Raw genomic sequence first — 12201 nt, forward strand, 5'->3', positions numbered from 1 at the left:
GTTTGGTAGAAATTGCAATGGTTTTGTGGTAGGTTTTTTAAAAATATATCTTCCTCCACCATTCTCTATACCGGCTATAAGTATCCTTAATTATATATACGTTCCAAGGGAAAACATGTATACACACTTCAGATTTTGTGGCTAGCTACATTTTCCATAACTCATGCTCATAATTTTAACAGCTCAAACAATATCAATATCAATTAGGAGACACAACTCCTGGAAAACACTAGCTAAAAAACCTAATAGGATAGCCATATATAATTATAATAGCAGTTAGCTACAACATACAGTTGATAAACTAATACTTAACCAGCATTAGGAGAAATTAGCTATGGGTTTAAAAACAAAATCCTTGTAGCTAAGCCAGCTAAACCTTGTAAGGACACAAGTTTAACTTCTTAGAATATTTTTTATAATGGTTTAATTTAAAGCAATGCGTGTAAAAATGCTGAAAGACCAACAATACCAAATTACTTCAAACACTCTTTACTCAGGTCTTTAACTACCTCGCCAAAATCCGTTTTTTCCTTTTTTGCTCGCCACTTTACGATTGAAAATCACCCGAGATAAGGGTGTTTCTTCAGCTTATACCAGGACTATGCAGGGTAGTTTTTTCAAAATATCATAGGCTTAGGATAGCTCTGTGGCCAAGGTTCAGGGGCAACTCTATGCAAACAAGACGGTATTTCATGGCGGTTAGAAATCTCATCTCAGGTAATTTAACCTTTTACGTCGGTGTCCAGTGATCCGACGGCTGTCGTGGTAAAATAATTCCGTCACAAGTAAAGTCTTATTCGGTATGACTTGACAATACCTGCACGGTTAGAAATTGTCTAAATCGACAGACAATATAAGGTTAGATCATCTTTTATTGTTAAATATATACACTCGGAATACAAAATATAAACATAAAGATTTTTCTGTTTAAAGAAAACGTCCCCGCTTGGGCTACGAATTCGTATAATAAACAACACACTGCTAAAACACGCCAAAACGTTACCATTTGATATTTATCTTTCGTTACTTCATTTGACATCTAAATGAAAGTTTACTTTAATTAGAAATTTTTATTGTAGACTATTCCAAAGTGCATGGACAATTTCCAGGACGTTTCGTACGTATCTTTCGTATCACTATTGCATGCATAGTTATTATTAAAATGTCTGAGCTAGATTGCTCATTCTATCCTTAACAAAAAGTAACGAGTTGACAGTCATCACAGGTATTAGTATAGAGAATAATGCTATGGCTATTCATTATGACAATGCCTTTAAGTGGGGCATCATTATCTAGTTAAAAATCAAGTGTGTACTTACTTTTCAGTTTCTACTGAAAATTTGTAATAAACTTCTTTTCTTGCTAAAGTAATTTGACGACGAACATTTTTATTAAATACCACAAATAAGACAAAGATGGCCAATCCTTGCACTGAATTGAAGATAGCAAATAAATACTGAAAAACTTCTGTTAAATATCCAATCGCCAGCATGGCAAAAAACCAAGTTATTCCAAGTAGTGTACTACACAATAAAAAGCGTAGGAATCGCAATCGATATTCTTTTGTTTGTGATGTGTTCAAACTATCTGGTGTTCGCATTTGACGTAAAGTTAGGATCAAGACCACAAAATTCACCAACATTATAATGCAAGTTGGCAATAACACGCCAAAATAGAAAGTGTTGCCATAAACGATACACCTAAATGACAAAAAAAAATTCTCCTATTTGTGCAATTTAAGGTAATTGAACTAAATACTGGTTCATTATGTTTATTTTTAGGCAAATTTGATAAAAAATGTTGATATATACTTACAACTGGTTGTTACCCAAATGGTCGATGTTCAATGCAGCACTGATAGAAACAATTATAGCTGGAATACCTAAATGATCAGAATAGATATTCTTGTGCATTGTGTCTTTGGAAGTTTCTAGCATTTTCTTATCCTTCCTAAAACATTCGCCTGAAGAAGAATCAAAGAACTGCATAACCAAATGGATATTTTTAGCCGAACTAATAGTCAATATACTATTATATAAAAATGTTACTTAAAATCTTGTGTAATAAAATTGCATAATTTCCTATTTGTGTTAATTTTACCTACCCCATGCAAAGATAGAAAATCGAACAAAGTCTCCGTTTGTTGATTTGGCGACCTTGAAAGAATGAACGAAATGTCGATATAGATTTAACCCTTCCGCTGCCATCCAGAAAAATGTGGTTAACAAAAAGTAATAAATCAGGCCAGCTGTAATATGACACTCCAACTTGGATGATGTCCGCTCTGCACCAATCAAAAATAACAATAATGTAAGCATTAGTGAGACGCATAAGCTGATAAGAATCTTTGATGCAAACTTTTTGCGAAGTTCACTAAAAATAAAACAATAAGGTATCAATTCTAATCAGTTCAACACAAAATAGGCCTTTTTTCTATCCCATTTTTAAATAAATTAAAGAAAAAACGTCGAAAGACTAATGAGATCTTGTGTGAAAAAAGCGTCGAGGCAAGATCCCAATTATCCGACGTTTTAATAATTTTGTTTGTCCTTGCCTAGAATGGGTTTATTCTTATTTGTTGCAACTCCAAGGTTTCGGCATTGCAACATTAGCCAAATGAGCAAAATAAATAAATCTTTTAGTTCTTTACTAAAGCTAAGATAATTTTTCTTTGATTCCGAAATGTCTAAAATGATATAAATATATACCTGAGAGCGCAATACACGATAATTGTTAACAATAATCCACCGATTGAAATACCACATCCAATCCACGTGATTATTTGTAATGATAAAGGATTGTTAATCTTTTGGCTTGGATTGAGAATGAGTGCAAAGTTTGTTAGATGGTTACACTCACAGTTTGTATGGTCTTCAGAAACAGAAGCAGCTGTTTTGCAACCTTTGTCTGACCAGCCACCAAATAAGTGCTTAAATTTACTTTCTAGAAAGATATTTAGATAGTTAATCCTTTAGTAATATAATAACAATATGAATTTAACTATTAGTAGCTATTAGTAATACTCACTCATTGTGAAATCCCAAAAATTACAAGTACCACTTCTGTTCGATGTTTTTTTGAACGACAAAGATATAGGCGTTTTTAAATTCGTTACAGGAGTATCACCAATACTGACAGAAAAAACAATTCTATTATTTTCTCTTTTCATACTTTCCAGCGAAGCATTTTTTCGTTCACTTTCAGCAATAATTCCAGCTCTTGTAAAGAGTTTTCGGTTTGTGTAAATGTAAGAGCGAACCAAAGGCTTTGTTGCTTTTAATAGAGCTTCGATTGGTATTTTAACCGTCGCGATTGTTTCGTTGGTCTGTTTTGATTGGCTGATACTGATATTTTGTTTTCCAATAATTGTTGCCGACAGCGTAATTTCTTCAGGATAGCTTTTAAACATCAACGCAGCGATATTCTTTGTTGTGTATGAATAATTTGCACTCCTTGTTGACAAAGTGTCACTTATTTTCATCGATATTTCATCTAAACTATTTACCATTTTAGTAGACGATTGCGACCAGTATTCAGCTTTTCTGATTAAACTTCCATTTACATCTAGGATATGGCTAACTGTCTCCAAGATATTATTGAAAACCTGCAAAGCAAAAAAAAGAAAAACGTCTCAACTAAGTTCATATTTAGTTGATTAACCAAGAAAACACCTTTTCTTTATAAATTTTGAAATTTTCACGGCTGAACAGCTTACTTCGATTTTTTCTTCAGTGTCGTTAACAGCATTAGTGACAATATTTTGAACAATTTCTGCAACATTCTCAACATCTTTTGAAGTTTGAATTAAACTGTCATTTGAAACTAATTTGTTTAGCTGGACGGCCACATCTCTAGCACTGGAGCAGTTTGTTGTCGTATTAGATGCACATATTGTCACCTACAATTAAGAAAAATGGCAAATTCACAAAATGAAAAGATCTCCATTAAACAAACCTGAAAACACTATACTCACTTTACTTAAACTATTTAAACTGTCATCTTCTCGCTTCTTTGTGCTATTTTTGGTTTCAACATATTTCGTTAAATTACAACCTGAAGAAAAAAAATGGATTCTGTGTACTGAGTCAAAAAGTAGAAAATTATCGACAGAGAAAGGTAATATAATTGTCTTAAAGTTCCTTTTTTAACATATTCCAATTATCTTATAAAATCTAGTAAGAAACACCTTGGAGAAAAGGATATGCAAAAACTATCAAGAATTAATAACCTATTTTCTTGCGCTGTCACCGTAAATTTAATGTCTCCAATTACCGTCTTTTTATAGTTAGCCTGGGAAAGAAACTTAAAAAAAGAATTTCATAAATTTATTTTTTAATAGAGAAGTTTTATTCCAAGCTGATTTATTCTGTTGTTTCATTTCATAGATAAACCTATCTGTTACTCCCTTTTCTGATAAGCATTTTCCCATTTTAGCTATACCTCATTAAATTTTTTGTCATTACGAAAAGAATAGGAAATATGTTCACATTATAGCTAAAAGGGCTCAATGATTTATGCATTACTTCCAACATTATTCTCATAATTCATCAAATTCGTGCTATGTCGGCCAGACGCGCCGACATAGCATAGAGAACATGAAAGAAAAATGCGCCATTAGCTATTCGCATGGCTTCATGTCAACATTCCCTTTCGAAGGATGACATCATCGTTTTAAGAACAAAGTTAAAATAAGTAAATCAACTAATGACACTCGAGGCTTTACATCAATCAATTACGTTAATACTTGAGACGGGTATAAAGTCGGACCTTAGTAATAGTTTTTATTATCATTTTTTCTAGATGATGTCCCGCGCGTCTGACTTCTTTAGCTATTGAATATATTTTTCTGTAGAGATGTATATATATATTTTATCATGGATTTTTTTAATATTTTTTTAATTCGTATTTTAGACACGAAGATGTTCAAATTATAGATCGAAATATATTGTGAAAATGTGCTCATTGTTGGTTATACTTTAGTTGGTATAACATTAATGCCACAATGTTTTTACCAAAACATTTTTTTTAACATTTCCACAATTTTTATGTTTTCAAAATTCCATTGCTTAAAGAAATATTTGGATTTTTGTTTCAAAAGCGAGAAATAGAGTTTAAAAATTTAGTTCAATTGACGGAAATTGTCCTTGATTTTAAGGAAATTGTACTGGAAAAAATTGTATCAGAAAGCTTTAACACCGGAAAAATTTCTATCAGGGGTAATTACCGAAGAGAATATTACATCAATGCAATGATCCGAGAAAATTTAAGTTAAAAAAAATTGTCCCGATAGTCACGGAAATGATGCGTTTTTAGGAAACGTGTTTACCACATATGTCCTATACTTACCATAAGCGTCGACGAAACTGTTTTGTGGTAAAACAGATTGTAGCTTTTTCATTTCAGAACAAAAAGATGATTGATCTGGTAACGAGGCACCAGTATAGCTTAATTTGATAGCAGCTCCAACTTTAGTGTTCTTTTCATTATGAGAAACAAGAATATTTGAAACTTAACGTGGTTTTTGAGTAACGGTTATTAATCAAGAGATAGAAAAGGTTATTTCAAAATAGGTAGGGTTAGGTTTGTTTGAAATTGTTCAAATTTAGAATTAATGAAATTAATTTCATCTTTTTATCATTTACTTTGTCAAACATTGGCCACATAAAAACAGTTAACATTTGGCTAAAGAAAACAGGAAATATACATGATAATCTCTGTTACTTACAACACATTAAGAAGTTGCAGTTTATCCGTTGTGATATTTAATTTGATTAGATACTTTGTAAACATCTAAAAAATATATTGCGTGGTTAATTCAAAATAAAATATTATTTCCGTTCAAATTTCTTAAAAATCTACTCACATTTGAAGAAATAGATTTTTTTAATTCCTGATAGAGTTTCGCGTTTGTGTCTGCCAGTGCCTCACTCCATGAAATATTATCGAAAGATAACCATACAACAGTAGAAAGAACATCTGCAGAAGTAAAAAAAATATATAAGTTTTGAATTAGCGTTTCCAGTATAGGTTTTTTGAACAACACAAAACTATGACCGAGGTTCAATGTTTCCCTCCTTTCCAAGTTCCACTGTTGCTAAACCGTTGCTTGTAAAATTTACATTTAAGGGATCAATTTACATTTTCGCACTCTTAGTTCGGCTACTTTGCCAATCTAGTTCGGCTACTTTGCCAATCAAAATAAAACAGCATTAAAGGGTTTTATTCCTATTGGACAGATATTGCAGGTAAACATAAGAACAAAAAACATCAAAATAACATCAACAATTACCGCTGAAGTTGACTCTAACTGCAGTTGATTTTCGACTAGTTAAAAAATTCATGTTGTTGTCGTAGATTTCTGCATAACATTCATATATCCCATCCAGCTTATAATCCGGCCGCATGATATATTTGCCATCAGTGCGATATATGTACTGATACTGCTTCGTGTTAGATACTGCAACTTTGGTGGCTCTATCCCACAATGAATAAAATCGAAATTGCAATTTCAAATTTACGAATAATTCATTTGTTTCAAAAGAACAGCCTCTCACATATAGTTCTGTGCCGGTTCGACCATTAAATGTTCGTAGCACTGGGGGTGAAATAAATTTCACACCATCTAAACATAAATAAAGGAATGATAAATGAATCTAAAAATAACAAAACCATTCGTGATTCCGGAGGATTTAGCCTAATAGGGATTAGAAGGACTGATCTTTTCTTGATTAACCTTGACTTTTTTAACTCTATTTTACTGGATCTTTGGGTATTAAAATTCCTTTTAATGAGAATTAGCAAGAATGGGACATAGTATAAATTAAAAATGATAGCTGATGTCAACAATCTTGGTAGAAATCGTCATTTTTCTTTTAAGAACGCGTGTTTTTTAATCGCAGCTCGTTATGCGTAAGTATGGTTGTGTTGTGAATGAGGTTTTTTTCATTATCCATATTTAAATTTTTGGACTATTTTAAAAATAAAGGTAAAATAGTTTTTTTGACGAAACCGTGACAACAACTTCCAAACGAAAACTTCTATCATCAAAAAAAGTAAAGAGAAAAAAATTAGAGAAAAATGCAGTTGAAATTTTCGAAATAAAATTAGAACAAGCTGGTTTCTATACTTAATAAATGGCTCATTTTGTAATACCTGACGTTTTTTGTAGTGTGAACGTCTTATTTGTAATAAAAAGCCGACGCGTTTTGTAATAAATTACCGGCTCGTTTTGTATAATGAAGCCGACGCGTTTTGTAATAAATTATCGGCTCGTTTTGTATAATGAAGCCGACGCGTTTTGTAATAAATTATCGGCTCGTTTTGTATAATGAAGCCGACGCGCTTTGTAATAAATTATCGGCTCGTTTTGTATAATAAAGCCGACGCGTTTTGTAATACAGCTACTGGTTTGGTGAAAGAACTTTTTTGTTTTTTAGTATTTTTTGTGCTGAAATTCATATCTCTGGTGAACGTTCTGGTGATATTAAATGTTCTGGTGATTCTGATGAAGGGGTTGATGTGTCAGGTTATAACATCCTGGTGAAATAAAATGCTGTGGTAATTTTGGATGATTCTAGTGCGTATCCTTGTAATAGTAAAACAACACTAGATCGAACTGTACTCTAGCAATACTACCTAGTACGGACTACCAAAGCAGTTTCTGGATTATTCAACGTAGAATTTGACATATTTTACTCTCACTGGTCAAGGATTAGTGATGTACAACTCTGAACCCGCACATAAATAATACTCGGAGATTTTACTAAAAAGGAAGGATATCATTGCGTAGTATCAAATGGTGATAAATCTGCCAAAATAACGAGTTTGTATTAATTTCCAAGTAGCCTTGTTAATGCCCTTATTTAAATATTTTCTTTTGAAGAGATTAAGGTGTTGAGTCTAGTACACAGTTTGTTTACAGTTCTGTAGGCACCGATCTTTTTATAAAATGCAAATAATTTTACGAAGAATATTTGATTTTACAAAGAGAAGCAACCATTCAATTCAATCAGGATTACCAAGTAGGTTTTACCAATTAATTTACCAAAACATCATTAACTAAATTTATTGGTCACAGCACCAGAACCACAAAAACATTTTATTTCACAAGACAGTCTACAAAAAATACCATTTTTACAAAATGAGCCGTTATTATTACAAAACGCGTCAGCTTTTTATTACAAAACGCGGCAGGTATTACAAAATGCCTCGTTTTTACAGAAAAAGGCACAACATCGCCGTAAAAACGCCGTAAAGTACGTATTACAAAATTAACAGGTGACAATTTCAAATAGTCTAATGTATATACAAACCTAATTTTGACACAAGGGCACAATTTGTTGTTGCAGCATTGCACAAGCATGGACGCAAAACACAGTCGCTTCCATCAACGAGTTGGCCTGAACCAGTCAAGATTATACTTAACATTAGTGTGACATTCATACTTAAGAGTGATATCTTGATATTGATTCATTTACAAACATCAAAAAAAGTTTCCACTAATGAACATGACGAATCGTATGTTGTTTGTTTGTTTCTACGAGAGAAAAAATTACAATTGATACTTTCGAATTAAAGTTAGAACAAGCTGGTTTCTATACTCACTATAAAAAAAACTAATCTATCACTTCTTATCACTAAAACTGAGATCTTTTTATTCAACTATCTTTTTATGAAGTGCAATGATATTATTCATTTCTATATGACGTCTCCTGGAAATATTTTGTTTACAAATACAATATTGATTCTGTTTCTTATGATGAAATAAAACATGACCTTGTGTTTGTCACGTTTCGTGGGGAGAATTTAAACTTTGATCATATGATGTTCAAGCTTTAATCTGAAAATAAAAATAAGTTAGAACATTCGAAATAAAAGTACAATGGAAGGCATTTATCCAAGGAGATGTTTCTTTTGGCATGACTGTTTATAGTAACTCTGTGTAAAAACCAGGTCGTTGGATAATTATCCTAACGGTCATAATGTTTTGCTTATCACATCAATTTCAAAGAAGTCCTCTGTATTCGTCAGCAATTTCTCTTCACGTGGAATGGTTACAAACGTAAATATTTTATTTTGAAAGCATTTTTGAACTATGTAGCGTGCCCACACTTGCTAAATAAATAAACAAGACAGTCTTAAATCTATTTTTAAATGAATTTGGAATGTGTAGGAAACGATTTAAACGAAAGCCAAAAAGAGTCGATACGAAATTTGAAAATGTTGCAAATCTAAAAGACTATTTCAAAGTCAAAATATATTTAAAATAGAGCCGAAAATTATAAATCCGAAAATTGTTTCTCAAATCGAGAAATATTTTTAGATCAAGAAATATAATTCAGCACAATTAAATCATGGTTTTTTCGTATGACTTTTATTTCAGATACAAAAACAAATTTTTTGAAAAAGTATCCGACAGGATATTTTAATTAAAATTTAAAATCAAAAAACGCAAAAAAAAAAAAAAATCAAAACACGCTAAAAAAGATAAACTGAAGTTCAGTTGTGAATAATACAATAGACAATTTTGGATGATAAACAAATTAAAGGGAACGGCTGTTGGTTTTCGACTTTAGTGACTTACACGAAAGTCCAGCTGATGGGGACGAAAAACAAACTGGCTATTTTTCCGGCATGTGTGTAATTTACAGACTCGAACATATAGATATATCTAGAATTTTTATCTTTTCCCGCCTTAGTCATGTTTTCATCCAGAATGAGTCTCGCTGAAATATTTCTTTGTAATATACTTTTTGAAAAAAAATATTGAACTAGCGAGCAAAGTGCGCTGTTTGTTTAACATTCTGGAACTCGTTTCATTCAAAGAACTAAATTATGTAAATCTGATGATAAAAAATAAATAATTTTCTCACAATGTATACTGGCAAACCACTTGCGGTCGCTTGAAATATTTAAAAACATTTGGTTAAAAATCACGCAGTATCTGGAAATGTTGTGAGTGGTTTCGGTGGTTTCGGGTTATGAGATTTAGTTTCTCAATCAATCAATCAATCAATCAACCGAAAGAAAACAACATGCTTCACCTAACAAAAATAAATTCTGTAGAAGTTTCTGATAACCACAGAGATCGAGGAGATGTTGAAGAAAGGAGCAATGTGGGGGTTACAGACCTGTGATAAATCTAAAATTTCTAAATTCTTATATTATTTACCATCATTTTAAAATGAAAGAATTGCATTTACTGAAAAACCTTCTGAAAGAAGGCGACTTAATTTGAAAATTAGACCTCAAGGACGCATAACTTTGTATTCCTCGGAGCAAATTTGGGAAATTTGTCCGTTTTTATTGGAAGGGCATACCATAGGAATCCTGTATCTCGTATTTACAAAAACCTGTTGAAAACCACAATTTTTTTTTGAGAGTAATCAATATACGTCTAATAATGTTTTTGAACGATATGCTGATTATGGGGAGTACAATGAAGGAAATTGTAATAGACCCTAGGGTTTGTGGTAAATTAGTAAAAGTCACAACTTATTCCTTGTTCATGGATAGAATAATTTATGCCAGTGTCAAAAAATACGTTAGGAATCACACATATCTATAATGGATCTATCACAGTTAACAGGTCTATTGTCATCCACAGTCTTGCTGGCATGATGCAATTTCGATTTTTCCAACAACAGATCCAAGTTCTTACCTAAACAATATAATTGTGAATCAAAATACTTTGATGGAACTGGAATGGCGGGTGAACAATTTGAAAGTTGCCAACGCAAAGGCTTTGCCTATAACATAGCGCTAGCGGCTTTGACATAGGCAACAAACCCTGGGGACGAGGATGGCTAACGACAATATATTTGCAGCCACCTTTGCTTTTTAAGCTTTGCCACCTAATGAATCAAGGGAGGTGAACTAAAAAACAATCCATCATAGGCATACCAAAAGAGATTTGAGCATTTCTATGAATGAACAAGATCACAATTACTGCAGAGTATTTATTAAGGGCAGGTTGGGAGTCAAGGAATATCAAAAAACTCAAGCGAGTGGAAACTAAAACAACAAATATTCAGAACCCGGGAAAGATTTTTCTTTCTTTCGAATTTCCCACTAGATTTCAGCCTAATTATGAAACCAGATTCAACGAGGTAAGCACGGATGCAATACAACAATGTTTGCCTCTTTTTCGACATTTTTCCTTTCTCCCATTTTCCATGATCGGTTAACAAAAGGTTGCAAGGATCAACTTCTTCTACCGATACACATTTAGAATTAGTGCTAATGGTGTCATGTTAACATACCTGAAGCAACTTCCACAACATAAGAAATTGTCAAAAAAATTGATTACTTCAAAATTATTAGCCTAGCTTTGACATCTGCTTTAAGTGCATCTGAACTCCATCAATTAGATATTCGCTTCATGGCCATGTCAGAAACGTGTGTAACTTTTATTTTCAGTAAACTTTTAAAAGCTGGAAAAGCAACTCCGAATTTCGATATACTATGGTTATAAAAACAATAGAAATCTTTGCCTATTTCTACACGAACTTAGTCATTGTTTAGTTTCATTAGCCCCACAAGGAAGTGGTTAGAGTAACAGCGGCAGGGTGGTTGAAGACCTGTTTGAAAAAGGCTCAAATCGATAAAGCACAATTCAAGGGTTATTCCTTAAAATCTGCCTTCACAACAAAAGTGTGCACAACAGGTTTCTCTTTACAAGACATTCTTACACGAGGCAATTGGAATTGGGAAAGTCTACCTGACAAAAACTTTATCAAAAATCAGCAGTAAATGTTTCAGAATTATATCATGAAAATGTGTTAAATTAATATTTAGTCATTCTTTTTCCTTTGAGGCGAAGATTAAAGGAGGAATGGAAATTAGTTTTATTATATGTGATAGAGTTGGGAGAATATAGTATTAGATCATACATTAATTTTATTCATAAAACCAATCAGAATTACAATTCCTAATTCCTAAATATTCATTGAGGCCCTTGCTGAATGAATTGTTAAGTGTAATACTCAAAGAGACTTGTTTAATGAGAAAAGAACAAAAAAACAAAAGAGAAAACGAAACCTTAAAACCTACCTGCCTATTTTTTAAATTCAAGCGTGTGTATTTCGGCTAGTTAATCATGTGATGTTTTATAAAAAATATATTTTCAGTCGCTGATTATAGAAAGATCAAAACAGATTTTTCACATTGACGGTAGGAGTACGATAGGATGGGTTTATATAT

General features: G+C 32.3%; 1 protein-coding gene across 1 annotated transcript; it reads right to left on the reverse strand.

Moving 5' to 3' along the window:
- Window positions 1-854: 854 nt before the first annotated feature.
- On the reverse strand, window positions 855-8532 carry LOC130655209 (adhesion G-protein coupled receptor G6-like). The gene is made up of 13 exons (XM_057457945.1): window positions 8313-8532; window positions 6290-6622; window positions 5864-5976; window positions 5726-5790; window positions 5347-5483; window positions 3974-4053; window positions 3716-3898; window positions 3028-3604; window positions 2709-2943; window positions 2105-2373; window positions 1816-1882; window positions 1320-1700; window positions 855-1039 (listed from the first exon to the last, which is right to left on the reverse strand). Exons 1-13 carry the CDS (start codon window positions 8440-8442, stop codon window positions 1024-1026), a joined length of 2586 nt encoding a protein of 861 aa, XP_057313928.1. The 5' UTR covers window positions 8443-8532; the 3' UTR covers window positions 855-1023.
- Between the last annotated feature and the right edge of the window lie 3669 nt (window positions 8533-12201).

Source organism: Hydractinia symbiolongicarpus, chromosome 8 (assembly GCF_029227915.1).
Source record: "Hydractinia symbiolongicarpus strain clone_291-10 chromosome 8, HSymV2.1, whole genome shotgun sequence".
Classification (NCBI taxonomy): domain Eukaryota; kingdom Metazoa; phylum Cnidaria; class Hydrozoa; order Anthoathecata; family Hydractiniidae; genus Hydractinia; species Hydractinia symbiolongicarpus.

What these genes read in the sequence shown, in the direction of transcription:
- LOC130655209 (XM_057457945.1), bottom strand. Translation starts at nt 8,442, where the DNA reads ATGAATGTCACACTAATGTTAAGTATAATCTTGACTGGTTCAGGCCAA. An exon ending in CTGCAACTTCTTAATGTGTT is followed by an intron (nt 5,484 to 5,725) that starts GTAAGTAACAGA and finishes TGTTTCTCATAA; the next exon opens with TGAAAAGAACACTAAAGTTG. An exon ending in ATTTTCTATCTTTGCATGGG is followed by an intron (nt 1,883 to 2,104) that starts GTAGGTAAAATT and finishes CTGATCATTTAG; the next exon opens with GTATTCCAGCTATAATTGTT.